This window comes from Notechis scutatus, chromosome Z (genome assembly GCF_049901735.1).
Source record: "Notechis scutatus isolate UNSWTSFEM ecotype Mainland chromosome Z, rNotScu1.2, whole genome shotgun sequence".
Taxonomy (NCBI): domain Eukaryota; kingdom Metazoa; phylum Chordata; class Lepidosauria; order Squamata; family Elapidae; genus Notechis; species Notechis scutatus.
Window position 1 is genome coordinate 126,777,146 of NC_142025.1, and position 18,877 is coordinate 126,796,022.

General features: G+C 41.1%; 2 protein-coding genes across 2 annotated transcripts in view; both read left to right on the forward strand.

The window, feature by feature from the left end:
- The window catches only part of LOC148129247 (vomeronasal type-2 receptor 26-like), a 723,059-nt gene that overhangs the window by 307,100 nt on the left and 397,082 nt on the right, over positions 1-18,877 (forward strand). The gene's annotated exons all lie outside the window — the stretch shown is intronic.
- Positions 1-18,877, forward strand: part of LOC148129249 (vomeronasal type-2 receptor 26-like) — a 27,900-nt gene continuing 9,023 nt past the window's right edge. The window contains exons 1-7 of the mRNA XM_087947428.1: positions 1-547; positions 761-1,005; positions 6,062-6,174; positions 6,651-7,032; positions 10,460-11,311; positions 13,104-13,331; positions 17,017-17,143. Coding sequence (XP_087803554.1) covers positions 1-547; positions 761-1,005; positions 6,062-6,174; positions 6,651-7,032; positions 10,460-11,311; positions 13,104-13,331; positions 17,017-17,143 — 2,494 coding nt within the window. The remainder of the gene's footprint in view (positions 548-760; positions 1,006-6,061; positions 6,175-6,650; positions 7,033-10,459; positions 11,312-13,103; positions 13,332-17,016; positions 17,144-18,877) is intronic.

The following is an 18,877-nucleotide window of genomic DNA, read 5'->3' on the forward strand; positions in this document are numbered from 1 at the left end:
ATGGCTCATTTTATCCCTTGTCGGAAGTTGCCATCGGCCCGCACTACTGCCCAGTTATTTCTGCAGCATGTTTTCCGTTTACATGGTCTGCTAGACAGAGTGGTTTCGGATTGCGGTGTCCAGTTTACTGCTCAGTTTTGGAAAAACCTCATGACGGCATTACAAGTGCAGATGTGTTTGGCATCGGCGCACCATCCGGAGACTGATGGCGGGACTGAGAAAGTTATTGGCATCCTCACTCAATATCTGAGATGTTTTGTCAACCATCGGCAGAATGATTGGGTGATTTACCTCCCTTTGGCGGAGTTTGCCTTTAACAATTCGCAGGATACATCTACTCGCGTAACGCCATTTTACGCGAACGTGGGCTACCATCCACGATTTTTCCCGTTGTCAATTGTGGACTCCCCGATCCCAGAAATGCGAGAATTTCTCGAGGAGTTGCAGTCGGTTCACCGATTAGTGGCGCAACAACTGGAACGGGCGAAGGAGGACTACAAACGGTTTGCGGATCGTTCACGTCGAGCGACGCCTCTGCTAGCTGTGGGTGACAAGGTGTGGTTATCCACAAAGCACCTTTGGGTCGATCGCCCAATTAAGAAGTTGGAACACTGCTTCATTGGTCCATTCCCTATTGAGGCGGTCATCAATCACGTCGCGTATCGACTCACCCTGCCACGCTCCATGCGCATTCATCCTGTCTTCCACCATTCCCTTCTGGTTCCTGAATCCCCATCGTGTACACTCCATTCTCCCGAAGGTGCGACTTCTCCATCGGTACCCAATGATGAGACCGTCGCTGATGACACGGTTGTCAGCGTTCAGGATTCTCGCTGGTTGAAAGGACGCTTTCAGTATCTTGTCAGGAGGATGGCAGATGGCGCGGAGGTTCTCTCTTGGGTGGATGCTTCCATGGTTCGTGCTTCGGACCTTATCCGGAGGTTCCATGAACACTCCCCGTCGAAACCGCATCCAGTTCATCAGACTCAGGGGAAGGGCCCTGCGGTGAGGGATAGTGTTGTGACTCCGAGACTTGAACCTGATCAGTCAGCAGATGTGGGTTCGAGTGATGAAGAAGATCTGGCACTGAGATTTGAGCCTGCATTATTAAGTGACTTAGAGGGGAGTCAAGTAGAGGGAGAGGAGTTGGATTTGAGAGATGAACCTGATTTATTGGAGGATTCAGAGTCCATTCCCTCCCCTGAATCTACTTCCCTAATTACACCTCAGGTGTTAACTGTTAATCAGGAAAGTGTGTCAGACGTTTCAAGCGGTGATGAAACTGCTGGATGCTGGCTGGATGCCAGAACTAGGAGAAGATTGAGACGTCAATCTCAATTAGAAAAGAGACGTCCAGCAAAAGATTAATTAATGAGACTGGACAGACCAATAGAAGAATAAGTACCCGCCTGGATGAACACAAAAATGCAGTAAAAAAGTTGGAACACGCTTCCTCACTAGTCCAACACATGAAAGCCACAGGTCATAGCATCGACTTCAATGGCACCAAAACCCTAGCCACTATAGAAAACCCCAGCCACAGAATTATCAGAGAAGCAATAGAGATTGAAAAAAGACCTGAAAGCATGAATAGAAGAGATGATTCCACCAGATTCCACCACAAACAAAAAAATCTCCACACCACAAGGCAGGCAAACACTTGGGCACAAACAGATCCCCCCTGATAACTCCAGCTCAAACACACCCCAACCAGGCACCCAGACGAAACCTAGCTTCCTAATAAATGATAGCCATCTGTTTATCCGAAGCCAAGCTGCATTAAAAGCCTCCAATACATGAAACACAATGTTGCCAGCCAATCAAGACAAAAAAAAATGCTACAAAACAGACAGAAGATATTAGAAACACCAATCAAGCAGAACACAGCAAACTCCAAGACCAATAGACCAAGACACCCAAACAATCAGGATGAAGAACACAGTAGTAGGCTAGCACCAAATTTAAAACAGAAATGGCTGTGAAAGTCTGACTCACAGATGAACACAATACAGAAGCCTGATGATGGCAAATGAGATTCTGCCGAAACACCGCTACAACTTTAAAAGCACAACTATAATGACGTGGGAAAATACCCTAACAAAGCTGAATATCATACACACACACACACATACACACATATATATCACACAAGAGCCTTTTAAAGAGGCTGCACTTTCCAGCAAATTGGGTGGCTCCAGAGCCATGATTCTGACTCGTTGTGCAGATGGGGACAGGGTGCAGTTAAAAAGAGAAGGTGTCTGTGATGAATCAGGGTGGGATACAAAAGCAACAAAGTCACAAAAACAAGTGAAGTCCCTTTAATTCCTTCAACTTAGCTTCAAAGTTCCAATAATCATTGACTGGAGAAAAAAACTCCCCCACAAACAGTTGTGAAAAGGAAGAAATGCCGTTCAAACTCAAAATACATATAAATTATTAATTAGAAAAACAACACAAACCAGACTGAAGCAATTAATGAGACAAGGCAGAATAAGGGCTTGAAGACATCCACAGATATTGAAATATACACACTGGGAAGGATGCCAGAACTCAGATAAATGAAAGACTAGCATTATTTCACACTTTGCTTCCAGCACTGGGCCATGCGCAGTTTGTTCTTTTAAACAGTCCTCACAGCTGCAACCCATGAAGGGGATCAGGGCCCTTTCTTCCCCCATAGACCATGCCATTCACATTTCTCCCTTATCTGTTCCTCCCTGCATGCCCTAGGATGAAGAGGGGATGGGCCTGGGTCTTCATCTGAATGCCCAGCTGGCCTGTGCCCTTCCCCAGTTTCCTCCAGAACCTTCAGAGCCACACTCCCACTCCCTGTTGGCTGTTCCTCCTCTTCCTCGGAATCAGATTCCAACTGGTGCATGACAGTGTCAGAGGGGTACAGACAGATTTGAGTGTGTTGAGGGTTGACCAGGAAGGGAGGGAGGGGCATCTCTAGGAGTCGTTGCAGAGATGACTTTGCTTGCAGCTCATTCAGCTCCAATGAAATGAAAGGGAGGAGGAGGAGCAAGCCTGGTGTGGTTTCTGGCATTGCAGGGAATGGCATGGCAGGTGAACAGCAGTGATATGTGGGAAACATGGCAGAAGCCTCGCACAGCAGCCTTGAGCCACCTCTCTTCCCTCACAACGTCAGCAGCCTTGCACTGTGTCCCTTCCCTCCCCACTCGCAGTGCCACCAGCCTTGTGCTGTCACTGTTTGCCTCCCATAATTCCAGAAATGATGCACCACCACACCTCTTCCCCTCTTCCCCAGCCTACCACCAATCATGATTTTAACATCCTGGACACAAATTGTTTCAACTCCTACCCTCAAAACGATGCTATAAAGCAATGCACACCTAGACATAAGAACAACTAGACACAAGAACAGGTTTTTCACATCACTCTACTAAACAAATAATTCCCTCAACATTGGCCAACTATTTACTATGTCTGCATTACTATTACTATTAGTCTTGACATCATTCCTATCACTCATCTCCTCCCACTTATGACTGTATGACTGTAACTTTGTTACTTGTATCCTTACAATTTATATTGGCTGTTTCCTAGTATGATTTGATTGCTTAGTTGTACCCTATGGCCATTATTAAGTGTTGTACCTGATGATTCTTGACTCTTGATGAATGTACCTTTTCTTTTATGTACATTGAAAGCATTTGTACCGAGACAAATTCCTTGTGTATCTAATTACACTTGGCCAATAAAGAATTCATTCATTCATACTGCACATTGCCCGCCCACACAAAACTCCCTCAGTCACCCACCACCCAAGAGCCACTACTGCTTCTCACCATCCGATTGGCTCAGGGCTATTTATCCCATGCAGAGAAAGTCCAAGGTCAAACGGTGTCAGTGCAAATGGGCAGGGGTGAAGGGTGAGGGGTGAAGGGCCAGGATCCATTGGCCATGGAAAATGGCTGAGGGAGGGCAATGGGGGAGAAAAGATGGCTTTAAATTGACTGAGATGGGTGGCTGGGGGCAAAAGGGGCACAATGAAGGGTTGATGCCTAAACATCCCATTCCAGATTCCAGTGATACCCCCAGAATCCAGTAGATTGGTCAATTGGATAGTTAAAGGAAAAGAGTTTCTATTGCAAGATAGCATGATGGCTTTCAAAATTATCTCCTTTTGGAGGCCTAGTTCCGTATCCAGATCTGGAAGAGAAAGCTGATAACAAGGATCCATGTTTCCAATATTATAGGAAATAGTTTGATTTTTAAAAAATGATTTATTATTATTATTTTTAAAAATGGCACATACTATCAAGAAAAAAATACCTACATTACAATGAACACAAAGTAAAGATTTTCCAGTCATCAAAATTTGATTTCATATTTAGGAAACATAGGAAACCCAGTTTTACATATTAAATCCTTTGCTGCTCACCCTACTACTTTTTACAATTGGGGTTAGAGAATCTTACTGTTGTTCTTTTCTCCAAGACAAGAAATGAAAAGGAAAGAGATTATTTGAAATAAAACTTTTTATTCTGAAAAAAATGGAATTGTGTTCTGAATCCTCAGATTCCCCCTAGGATCAATATGTTTACTGAAACAGATTCACAACTCTGCTGAATTTTTCCCCAATTATTTCAAAATTGTCTCAGTAATAGCAGCTGAAAATATCCAGCTTCTGCCAAGATGGATTAACAACAGCATGTCTCAGATTCCAGTCTCCTTCACCCATAGAACGCCTTGGCTTTCTCACACTCTCTCCACAAAATACTGTGTTTTTGTAGTAGTGAAAGCTGGACAAAAAATGGGGCTTGGTGTGTTGCTTGGGGCTTCTGCAGGAAAGATGCATATAAATTGAATAAATAATAAACAAATTGATGTTAGTCTCTGCATAATACTTCATGTAAACAAACATCTGAGAATCATGCACTTGTCTTTAGAACTCACTTTGTGTACTGAGTTCTTATTTTCATTTTAATTCTATACACCAACTTCTGAATAAAGATCTGTGGCTTTTTCTTTTTCAGATATGGATTCTTGTTACCAATGTCCACAGGATCACTATCCCAGCAAAGCCCAGGATCGCTGCATTCCAAAAGAGATCAGCTTCCTATCTTTCCAAGAGCCTTTGGGGATCACCTTGGTCATTGTTGTTCTTTTATTTTCCTCCATCACAGCCATAGTTCTTGCAGTCTTTATTCAGCACAAGGACACTCCCATAGTCAAGGCCAATAACCAAGGCCTCAGCTATGCCCTACTGGTCTCCCTTCTACTTTCGTTTCTCTGCCCTTTGCTTTTCATTGGTCATAATCCCAAGTTATTGCACACATTTCAGCTTTAAAAGAGGGAAGCATTATTAACACTTGAAGCTGAAGATGAAAGATTTTGACTGATTTTCACCTCAGTAAAAATTCAAACCTTAGTTTATACCATTTTTCCTGGTCCCTAAATCAAAAAAAAAAAAAAAAAAATGTGAGATAGTGTCAATTGAATGCCTATATCTTCTTTTATGTGTTTGTGTAGACGACAAGCACAAAAATGGTTGAGGTGCCACCTTGAATTTTTGGAGCCCTGTGGACCTTGGAGACAGTAGGAGGGAGAATGAAAGGGAAGGGGAGAGAGAATTCCTCTCTTGATAACTCATTCATGAGAAATGTGCAATTAAGTTGTTTTCTTTCACGATATCACAAAGAACTTGCAATTTTGCAAGGGCAATCATCTCTCCAGTATCAACACGACAAGGGTAACTTCTACTTCACTTCCCAAAAGACAATCAATACACCTTGATACAAAAGAACAAAGATAAAAGTATGGCACAAATTGATGTTTTGCGATTCAAGAAAGATACCCAACACAGACTGGTTGGGGAACTTCATCTGATCATTCCTAGTGCAAAAATAATATTACAGGGCACTAAAGTCAGGAAGCCAGGTATCCTAAAAGACACTTTAGACCAGAACTGATGTCCAGAAGAAGTTGTTTCTACCCGATGCCATTCTACCTGTTATTTCTGCTACTATCTGGGACTGAGTCCAATGTTCCACATGGTACATGTAAGATCTGTTACCCTCTGTCAATACGCCACCAGTATTATCAGCCAGGGGACCTCATTATTGCTGGCATTATTTCTCAAGCCTACATATTTTCCGACCCTGTGACTTTCAATCAACATCCATCTTACAACCTCCTGGATGAGATTGGGTAAGCCAAGGTTCTTGTTAATTGTACATTTTCCATAAGGTGTTTTCTTACAATAAATGTTTATTTTTATTTTAAGCAGGTAATTCCACCAAGAGAGGAAGATTGGGAACATAAGCTAACATAAGTGCTAGGACTATTTACATTATTCATACTAGTAGTCTATTTAGCTGCTATTTTCATGACTGTAGATGAACAGTCCTGTTGCAGTATTCAGCCCCCATCCACTCCACATAATGTTTCACAATACTAGGTGCCAGATATGTCCCACATCAAAATCTTATGTTTCCTAGATTCAACATGTTGGCTATTTAACAGCTTTCTTAAAAGAAATACATAAGATCGTACTCATCATTTGTCCATCAAATATCAGCTGCATATGTCATGTGGAAGTCTACCATCAATTTTGGCAATCCTTCCCATGAATATGAGCTAGTTTCATAAACAAAGAGATATTTTAAGATATCTCTGATTGTATGACCTTGGATATTTGCCTTGGATGGAAATTTAGCAAGACTCCTTTTGGCTCCTATCAACTGCACTCATTCAGCATGTAAATCAAACTGCAGATTTGTGACTCAGATTTATCAACATATCTTGGCTTTTGCATTTGCTGTCATTGAGATAAATGGAAATCCTCAGATATTACCCAATATCTCCCTGGGCATCCACATCTATAACAGCCAATTTGGTGCCAGTTGGACTTACCTCGCTTCACTGGAACTTCTCTCCACATGGAGCAACTTCTTCCCTAACTACAAGTGTGATAGTAAAGATGACACTATCACAGTCATTGGGGGACCTGACTCAAATGTGAATGTCTTTATGGCAACCCTTCTGAGCTTCTACAAGGTACCACAGGTAAGATGTTGACATAGTGCTTAGTGCCTGAATAAAATAAAAGTGTGTCCCTTCAGCCCTGATGAAGTTTGTTTGTTTGTTTTTAATTTTCTATTGTTTACATTACTGTTTAATAAACATCATGTTATCTGTATATTTAATTTGCTTAATAATACATGTTACATTCTTAATCTCCATCCCTTTTTTCAACTACTGGTAAAATAAGTTCCATGTTTGATAATATTCTGTGTCTTTTTTTCTGTTTAATTTTCAATGTAAGTCTATCCATTTCTGCACAATCTAGTATTTTCCTAATTATCTCTTCATCTCACAGTGTTTCATCATTTTTCCAATATTGTGCAAAAATAATCCTCACTGCTGTTAAGACATGCAATATTAAATATATACTTTGCCTATCAAGTTTTTCTGGTATTATGCCTAATAAAAATAGTTCAGGTTTAAAATCTATATGTTTCCCTATCGTCTTTTCTATCCACCTATGTATTTTTGCCTGATTTTTTTTATTTTTTTTTTGCTTTTACATGAGTCCACCACATATGATAATATGTGCCTGTTTTTTGGTTACAACATTTGCTAGACATATTTTTAAATATTTTAGCTAACCTAATAAGTGGTAAATGCCATTTATAAATCTATAAATTTGATGAAGTTTGTTATGTGGATAAGCATGGATAAACATTACAGATTAACGGATAATTTGGAACAGAATGTATAAAAAATACTAGCGCCTAAAATGTGATATCAGTATGAATCAGATCAATAGATTCCATAATTGCAGCTGGTTGGACCCAGAAGAAGATCCTTTTCTGTTGTGGCTTCTGCCTTCTGGAAAGTCATATTATCTGAGGTGAGATAGGTTCCCACCCTCTTGGTCCTGAAAAACAGAGCCTGAAAAACTGGCTTTGCCAACTGACTTGGGCCCCTGATGGTGGCATCCCATTTTAGAGGTGAATAGTAGATTAGACTGCCAACCTGATTGTCAATATTCCGATGATGGATATGGCACAAGAAGAAGATTAGATCAAGATCCCACCTCATCTTTTTTTTGCTGCTAATATTGTTTTAATTGGTAATTAATGTTTTTGCAATGCTTAATGTATTAATATTTCAAAATTTAATTGTCTATACCATTATTGTCAGTTGCCCAAAGTCTTACAATAGTGAGATGAGTGGCATATTAATTAAATCAGTAAATAACTTCAGAAGATAAGCATTAAAAACTATCACTGGGGATTCATAGGTAACACGTGTCTAATCCACCATAGTTATTTTATACAACAAATGTGGACAAACCCTTTGCACTGCTTATTCCTTTCCATTTTAGTATTCAACTAACAACGGGCCACACAGTTTATGGATTTTAATTTTAGTATAGTTAGACCATGTATAATTGACAGACTGGATTTTATCATATGTTTTAGCTGTTATTTATTATTTTATATTAGAATTTTTAATTGTATATTTACTGAGTGTTTTTATTTGTTCTGGTCTCTGGTCTATGACTGTAATAAACTGAAGTGAATTTAATAGAAGCTGGAGCTAATCTCCAGATCCTCCATTGCAGTGGTGGGATTCAAAAAATTTTACTACCAGTTCTGCGGGCGTGGCTTGGTGGGCATGGCTGGGTGGGCATGGAAGTAAAAGGATACTGCAAAATCCCTTTTCCTCCCCACCCCACTAACCTGCTTTCCAGCTCCCTTCTCCTGTGCAGAGCAACCAAAGAAGACCCAGCCGATCAGCTGGGACTTGGAAGGCAGAGAATAGATGGGGGCAGGGGCAGTCCAGGGTGGTATTTGCCAGTTCTCCAAACTACTCAAAATTTCTGCTATTGGTTCTCCAGAACTGTCAGAACCTACTGAATATCACCTCTGCTCCATTGGTAACAAAATGAAACTAATATCAGCTACTGCCTGCTGCCTTATGAAGCCAGCATTTTTAAATATATTTCTATATGAGAAAGAATATCTTAAGGGATATGTGTTGGGCAGATATGTTTTCTACTCGTTGGATTATGCAAGGCAAATTTTTGAAAAAATGCAGAACTTCTCTGCTGATCAACCTACAAACCCTGGCCAAGAATAGGAGCTATGTAGGCAAGGGCACATAAATACAGAGCCACAACACATCCATACAGATGGTCCTTGACTTACAACAGTTCATTTAGTAACTTTTTGAAGTTACACATACTGAAAAAAGTCATTTATGACCAGTTTTCGCAACATTACAGCATCCCATGGTCATGTGATCAAAATTCAGATATTCACATTTGTTATGGTTGCAGTATCCCAAGGTCATGTGATCAACATTTTGTGGCCTTCTGACAGGCAAAAGTCCATGAGGAATCCAGATCAGAGGTGGGTATTCAGCAGGTTCTGACCAGTTCTGGAGAACCAGTAGCAGAAATTTTGAGTAGTTCAGAGAACCGCCAAATACTACCTCTGACTGGAGATTTTACAGTATCCTTCCCCTGCCATGTCCACTAAGCCACGCCCACAGAACTGGTAGTAAAAAAATTGGAATCCCACCACTGATCCAGATTCACTTAACAACCAGGTTACTAATTTAACAAGTGCAGTGATTCACTTAACAACTGTGGCAAGAAAGGCTGTAAAATGGGGCAAACCCCATTTAACAAGTGTCTCATTTAGCAACAAAAATATTGAGTTCAATTGTGGTTGTAAGTTGAGGAGTACCTGTAATTATGATTTACTAGCATCATGAATTCTTCCTTTAGCTGTTCTGAATGATATTTTAAAAAGAGGCAAAATCATAGAAACATAACTGGAAGATTGGATAGAAGATGCTTCAAAACTGCCAGGAGTATCTGAGTGGTTTTTTTCCACCTGCCTGCCTGCCTGCCTGCTCTCTCTCTCTCCCTCCCTCCCTCCCTCCCTCCCTCCCTCCCTTCCCCCTCTCTTTCTCTCTCTGTGTGTGAGAAAGTAAGACTAAAAGGTAAAAGAATTCTAAAGGAATTCACAAATGTGGTTCCAGACAACATTCTCCAAACCTTGTTAGTAATCTTCATTCATGTGGTCTATATATTTTACAATATAATAGTTAAGCACCATTCACTTGAAGACAGGGACGTACTTGTGTTTCTTTCAAAGAATATACTCAGAATCCACAAGATTGCCATTTGCAATTACATTCCTTCTTCGGTAAAATCACGTCTCTTCTCATTCCTTGGAAGATTGTTTTGAAAAACATTAAACTTCATGATAAAATCTGAGTGATGATTTGGGTGGAACAAGGATGGAAAAGTTATTAAGAACATTAGGGTGGAGCTTGACTTTAGTTTCCAAGGTTGGGGGGCTGGGAGAGCAGGGAGTTAATATTTGAGTTTTTAAAAAATTTTGTAAAAGAAATTATGTTTTTTGTATGTTTCCTAATTCATCCTACTTACTTAGTTGTTGTTTTTTCTTTATAGCTTGGATATGGTTCTTCTCCTTTGATTAATGACCCAGCCCAGCAAGCCTTTTTGCAATGGATGTTCCCTAGTAGAAACCAACAATATGTTGGGATACTTCAGCTGCTTTTGTTTTTCAAGTGGACCTGGATTGGTGTCATTTTTATGGAAGATGACAATAGTCTCAACTTTGTACAGAACGAACTTCCCAAGTTTTCTCAGGGAGGCATCTGCTTTGATTTTATAGAACGATTTCCACCATTGTATTTGAAAACTGGCATCTATGAAATGATAGAATCCTGGGTGCTTGTATACCAACTGATAATTAATAGCATGGCCAGTGTTGTGTTCATACATGGTGAATTTCACATTGTAATCTTTTTGAGGATGTTTCCCAGAATTTCGGAAATTGAAGACATACCAATGAAGAGAGGCAAAGTCTGGATAATGACTGCGCAGATGGAGTTCGCTTCGGTTTCCTTTCAACGATCTTGGGATTTAGATGTCCTTCATGGAACCTTAGCCTTTGCAACTCAGTCAAAGGAGGTGGTAGGTTTCCAAAATTTTCTTTGGATGAGAAACCCTAATGTGGAGACCAGAGATGGGTTTATTAAAGACTTTTGGAAACAGGCATTTGATTGCTCCTTCCCTGCTTCTTTGGAAGAGGAGAGCGCTTGGAATCGCTGCAGTGGGGAGGAAAAAGTAGAGACCCTTCCTAGGTCTGTCTTTGACATGAGCAAAACTCCCCATAGCTACAGTGTTTACAATGCGGTTTATGCTGTTGCCTACACTCTGCAGTCTATGACTTCATTAAAGTTCAAACACAGAATTTTTATGTCAGAGGAAGGACAAAAGAATCTACTGCTGTGGCAGGTAATGGGATGAACACCTAAACACAAGAAACGTTTCCCTATCTTCATTCTCTACCAAAGCTGATTCCCAATTAAGTTTAGAGTTTTCTAAATTTTAAAACTGGCATAGACAGTTTCCTGCATTGCTAATTTGCTCTTCCTGTTTTGTTTTGTTTTTAAAAAATGGTCAATTTAAGGAGTTTGACTTTGTTGTGAACAATTGAAATCCATGGCAATCTTTAGCATTTTATGACCTAGTCACTGCAAAAAGACTATTGGGAAAAATGTATTTAAAGATTGATAATGGATAATGATAATGGATGTACTCTCCAGTTCATGAGCTTGTTAATCTCAAATTGTTCCCTTTTACCTTTCCAGGCATATATAGGAGCATATAACTTGTAGATTCTCAACCTCTTAGGATGCAGTTAAACAGTGATAAGATTTCCTTACCCCTATAGTATATTTCCACTAAATATATGTCCTACACCCTGGCAGGATGTAGTTGGTTAAAGGTCCTAGGCTTTTATTACATGTCTTTAATTATACTGTACTCATTTTTGACAAGGACAGATTCTAGCTTTCATAAATGTTCTTCAACTTCCAATCTTGGCTATGTAATAATATTATTAGATAACTGTCTACATAACCAGGTTCAGAGGCATAGCTTAGAGGAAAGGCCATAAGAAATGAGTTAAGTTTTATGGGAAGGCTAACTGGGTTAAAGGGACTCCCGAGTGAGAGAAAAGAAAACAGGGGTTCTCCTATCATCTGGAAACTCCAAAGGCAGAATATTGTTTCTTCTGCACTGCATTGCACACCAGAATACTGCACTGCATACCAGAATAACTAGACACAAGGACATTTTTTTCCTGAATGCGATCACTCTGCTGAACAACTAATTCCCATAAAACAGTCAAACTATTTAGTAAGACTGTATTCTCATCCTTCCTATTCCCTATCTCTTCCAACTTATAACTATAACTGTGTTTCTTGTATCTTTACAATTTATATTGTTTTATTTGTTTCCTAGTATGATTTGATTGCTTATTAGTAACTTATGACTATCACTAAGAGTTGTATCTTATGATTCTTGATGAATGTATTTTATTTTTTCTTTATGTACACTGAGAGCATATGCACCAAAGACAAATTCCTTATGTGTCCAATCACACTTGGCCAGTGAAGAATTCTATTCTATTCTATTCTGTTCTGTTCTGTTCTGTTCCGTTCTGTTCCATTCTGTTCCACTCCACTCCACTCCACTCCACTCCGCTCCACTCCACTCCACTCCACTCCACTCCACTCCACTCCACTCCATTCCATTCCATTCCATTCCATTCCATTCCATTCCATTCCATTCCATTCTATTCTATTCTATTCTATTCTATTCTATTCTATTCTATTCTATTCTATTCTATTCTATTCTATTCTATTCTATTCTATTGTTTTACTTCTTTATTCATTTCTTTCCACTCAAGTTGGTCACTGGAATAGGTAATTGTCTTGGTGCCTGAGATCGCTTGATTTCTTTTATTATTTCTTCCTTTTATTTTTGTCTTCAGTGGTGTAGGCTGCATAGTTATAGCTGAGGATGTTCATTATTTGACTCTATTCTGCTTATATTTTTCATCATATAATAAGTACATTATTATTGGCAGACCAGGTCAAATGTGGTTTTGAACTGTGATTAGTTTGCATAGATATTGCTAATTTTGACTTCTCAAATATCCATACCTTGTAACCTATTACAGAATTTGAATGGTTTTGGTGTAACAATATTGCTCATACCTTTTGTTCCTCTATGAAATTAGTTCCACCACTATCTACGAAAAGTCTCATTTAACAACAGTGTTGGGGAAATTATTTCCTTTGATCAGAATGGGAACTTGGAAGCAGGATTTGATATTATCAACTGGGTCACATTCCCAAATCTAAGCCTTCATCAAGTCAAAGTGGGAAAATTTGATTTCGGAGCTCCCAAAAAACAAGCATTCAGGGTTTATGTTGATGACATTAAGTGGCCAAGGAAATTTAATCAGGTATTTTCCATATAAAGTTGGGGTCCATTTCTTTGGTCCAGGATGCAGGGAATGAAAATAGCTGTATGGTCATATTAAGGCAATTAGTTGAATTTCCTTCTAAGTTGTTATAGATCGTTTCAAAACATCGCCAAGATACTCTCAATCTTATACGGGAAAAAAATCAGAACACACCAAAACCTGCATACCTGTATCCATGAAAATCTACGAATATATATGTGTGTATGTGTGTGTGTGTGTGTTTTCTTAAGTTTTCGCGGGTATTTATATGTATGGTATTCAGCTTTGTTCAAGTATTTTCGCATGTCATTATAGTTGTGCTTTTAAAGTTGTATTGACATTTTGGCAGAATCTGATCTGCGATCTTCAGGCTTGTGTATTGGGTTCATCTATGTGTCACACAGTGTATTGTGGTATAGAGATTTTTTTGTTTGTGAGTGCAGGCTTCCAGATGATTGATAGTCTGGTAGAGTCATTTGCTGTATGCCACCCACAAACCCAAACTATGGCTAAGATACATCAATGACATATTTGTTATATGGCCCCATGGAAAAGAAAACCTAAACAATTTCCTAACACAACTAAACAGCACACACCCCAAAATCAAATTCACCATGGAAATGGCAACAAACAACTACCATTCCTAGATGTACTAATCTACAAAAAAACAGATAGCACACTAGGACACACCATATACCAGAAGAAAACACACACCAACTGCTACCTCAATACCCAATCCCACCACAACCCAGCACAAATAAAATCTGTGGCCAAAACATTAATTGCCAGACCCAAACGCCTGGCAGACAAGACACACATAAAGATTGAACTATGCACCTTGACCAAAGTACTGACAGCTAACGGCTCCCACAAAAACAAAATCACGGGCCTGAGGCACAAAAACACACTGAGACACAATAGAGACCCAGAAGATGAACAGACCTATGGAACAGCTGTCCTGCCCTACATAAGAGGTACTACAGACAAAATCAGTAAGCTACTACACAGGCATCACATCAAGACTGCCTTCAAAACAGACAAAATAATAGCAGCCATCCTAAGAAACCCCAAAGATAAAATTGACCTAGAAAACTGTTCTGTACGGGCATTACCATTCTTGTAGAACCGCGCAGCGATTGGCCAAGACGCACGGTGAGCTGATTGGCCGAGCGAGCCGCACTGATTGGCCCGCCGTGAATCTCCCGTGATTGGTGGAAACTAATCGTGGGAGATTCAAAGTGGTGCCATTGGCCGCGGCCGCCGTGGCCAAAGAATATAAGCCGCCACTTTTCTTATGGAAGCCGAGCCGATCTCGGGAATCAATAAATGAGCTGAACTAAGTCACTGACTCCAAGTCTCATTCCTTGCGACGGACACGACACTGGCGATGAAGGTGGGATACCAAATCTGATCCCCATCGTGCACGTGTCCGAGGAAATGAGACCAACGAGATGGCCAGCATCGTACCGCCTGCACCCTTTAACCCTGCTACTGAGGATTGGGAATCGTACACCGACCGATTCCTGATGTTCCTTGAAAGTAGCAATCTAAAGGATGCAAACGGGCAGAAGAAAAGAGCTGCCTTCCTCACGCACTGCGGGCCCGCAGTGTTTAAAATGGCACAAGCCCTCGCGAAACCAGAGGACGTAAAAACAATGGACTGGGCCGATCTCGAGCCATTGCTCCGGAATCACTATGCCCCCGACGTGCCCACCCTCATCCGGCGGCACGACTTCTATCGACGGGACCAGTGAGCGGGCGAAAGCATCGGCGATTTCGTGGTCGACCTGCAAAATCTCGGGGGCATGTGTGGCTTTACGGACATGGATGAGGCGCTCCGAGACCGCGTCGTCCTGAGACTCAGAGATCCAGTCCTCCAGAGCCGGTTGATGGCAAAAGGCGACATCGCCCTCGCCGACATCCTCGCAGACGCCACCGCAGCAGAGGCGACCCAGAAATCAGCGACCCGAATGCGGAGACCCGACACCGGGGACTGAAACGCGACCACCGAGGCAGGCACGGTAACCGAGACACGCTCCGAAGCAAGCCGCCGAGAGACCACCACACACCATGGCGACCTCGACTCCGCCTCCGACACCACGGACGGGGAAGAGGACGTATATCGACTCCAGGCGGACCGGGACCGGCGCGATTGACGGAGTCGTAAGTCGGGGCAACTGTGCGCCGGGTGCGGAGGCGACCACCCTCGATCGGAGTGCCGGTTCTTCGATGCAATATGCCAGCACTGCAACAAAAGAGGCCACATCGCCCGAGTCTGCCGACTCAAGAAGAACTACAGCCCCCGGCAGCAAGACGACAGCAACCGAAGACGAGACGGCACGCCTCCCAGGCCCAGAGATCGCCAAGCCGAAAGCCGATGGAGCCGAGAAGGATGGGGCCGACGAAGGATGGAGAGAGGAGACCCACCAGACGGTCGTCATCGGCCACTCCTCCAGCACGGACACCCGGAAAGTATATGTGGAAGTGGGCATCGAGGGCGAGCCATGCAAGATGGAGGTGGACTCCGGGTGGACTCATGGTTGCATGGCGGGAAATCAAGCGCCTGGTGCCTGCCATCCACAGGAGGGGGCTGGAAAGCCAGAGCCTAATCCTCAAGGACTACCAAGGGAACCGCATACCGGTAGTCAGAACAGGCCAGTTCGAAGTAACTTTCAAGGGGCGAACAGCAAGACGACCAATGGACAGACCAATAGAAGAATAAGTACCCACCTGGATGAACACAAAAATGCAGTAAAAAAGTTGAAAACCAAGGCATATACGAAGTCCCCTGTGCATCATGTCCAGCCACATACATTGGACAGACCAATAGAAGAATAAGTACCCGCCTGGATGAACACAAAAATGCAGTCAAAAAGCTGGAACACACTTCCTCACTAGTCCAACACATGACAGCCACAGGTCATAGCATCGACTTCAATGGCACCAAAACCCTAGCCACTATTGAAAACCCCAGCTACAGAATTATCAGAGAAGCCATAGAGATTGAAAAAAGACCTGAAAGCATGAATAGAAGAGATGACTCCACCAGACTGTCAATTATTTGGAAGCCTGCACTCTCAAACAAAAAAATCTCCACATCACAAGTCAGGCAAACACCTGGGCACAAACAGACTCTCCCTGATACCTCCAGTTCAAACACACCCCAAACAGGCACCCAAATGAAACCTAGCTTCCTAATAAATGATATCCATCCATTTACTTGGAGGCAAGCCACACTAAAAGCCTCCAATACAGGAAACACAATATTGCCAGCCAATCAAGACAAAAAATGTTACAAAACAGACAGAAGATATTAGAAACACCAATCAAGCAGAACACAGCAAACTCCAAGACCAATAAACACAGACCAAGACTCCCAACCAATCAGGATGAAAAAAAAAAAAAAAAACATTCTGGCACAGCAGATGGCTAGCACCAAATTTAAAACAGAAATGGCTGTGAAAGTCTGACTCAAAAACGAACACTGTACAGAACCCTGATGATGGCAGATGAGTTCTGCCGAAACGTTGCTACAACTTTAAAAGCGTAACTATAATGACGTGGGAAAATACCCGAACAAAGCTGAATACGATACATATATATATTCTAATAAGAACCAATATTATGTGGCTATTCCAATTCAACATTTAAGCCTTCTGTTTTGTCTGCTTCTTTTTGTGCCTAGGCTCAGCCTCTGTCTTTGTGCAATGAACCCTGCCATAAAGGTCATAGCAAGAACAAGAAGGAAGGGAAGCCATTTTGTTGTTATGATTGTCTTCCATGCCCAAGAGGAAAAGTTTCATACCAGATGGGTAAGGCTATCATGGATTGAATTTGGAAGCTGGTGATGGTGTTTATAAATCTTCACATTCATATCATTTCATTTGTGGAGGATACTAAACTGGCAGGAATAGCCAACATGCTAGATGATAGAGTCAAGATCCAGATGGATCTTGACAGACTTGAACACTGGATCCTATCTAACAAAATAAAATTCAATATAGAGAAAAGTCAAGTCTTAGACAAGAAATACCAAAAGTACTTAGACAAGAAATACCAAAAGTACACATATAGACTGGGTGAAACCAGGCTTAATAGCAGTAATTGTGAGAGGGATCTTGGAATCTTAGCAGACAAGCAATTAAATATGAGCCAATAGTGTGCGGTGGCAGCCAAAAAAGCCAATGCTTTAACATTGCATTAACAGAGGGTTACAATCAAGATCAAGGGAGGTACTAAGACCAGTCTTTAAAGCCTTAGTAAGACCACACCTTGTACTGCATCCAGTTTTGGTAATCATCTATAAAAAAAGATGTTGAAACTCTAGAAAGAGTGCAGAGAAGAGCAATCAAGATGATTAGGGAACTAGAACATACAATGAACAGTTGCAGGAACTGGGTATGGCTAGTCTAGTGAAGAGTGGGCCCAGGGGAGACATGATAGCAGTGTTCCAATATCTGAGAGGCTGCCACAGAGAGGAGGGGGTCAAGCTATTTTCCAAAGTACTTGAAGGCCAGACAAGGAATAATGGATGGAAACTGATCAAGGAGAGATTCAACCTAGTAATAAGGAGAAATTTTCTGACAGTGAGAGCAATCAACCAATGGAACAGAAGTTGCCTTCAGAAATTGTGGGAGCTTCATCACTGACAGCTTTCAAGAAGAGCCTGGACTGCTATCTATCAAAAATGGTGTCATGTCTGCTTGAGTGGGGGCTGGACTAGATGACCTTCAAGGTCCTTTCAAACTCTATTAATCTGTAATGTGTAATTAAAAACATAAAAATCAGATTGAATAGAAATCGGTCCTTTCCTTTGTGTAGTTGCCAATGGAATCTTCAGGATCCAGTGCATTGGCCAGTCAGTTAAAGAAGTATAGTTTCTGTTGCAACGGTACATTGTGGCTTTCATAAATTACTTCATCCCTTTGAGTGCCTTTTCAGATTGGTGCTTGATTCTATCACCTATCCAGATCTGAAAGAGAGATCTGAAAACAAGGATCCATATTTCCAATATTATGGGAAATAATTTGACTTTTTTTCTTGTACAAGGTTACAAACTACACGCTCAAATATGGACATTATAATGAAAACAAAGCTATGATTTTCTACTAAAGTTTGATTTCATATTTAGGTGTAAAATCCTTTATCTTTTCCATTTAAAATTTTCATATCCTTTCTTCTTTCCATATAAATCCATATTTATACATTAAATCCTTCCTGCTCACCATGCTACCTTTTACACATAGGGAAATTGGAAGGATTATTATCCTTTTCTCTAAATCAAGAAATAGAAAGGAAGGAGTTCAGTATTTGAAACAAAATACATATCAAGTGTTTCTGCTGGTTTGAAAAAAAATAAATGGAAATGTGTTTGGCATCCTCAGCTTCCACCTAGGATCAGTATTCTTATGGAAATAGATTCACGTCTCTAAGGAATAAATGCTGAACTTTTTCCAAATGTTTCAAACTTCCTGAGCAATGGTAACTGAAAAAATAAAACATGACCAGCTACTGCAATGATGGACTAACAGTGATATTCAGGTTTC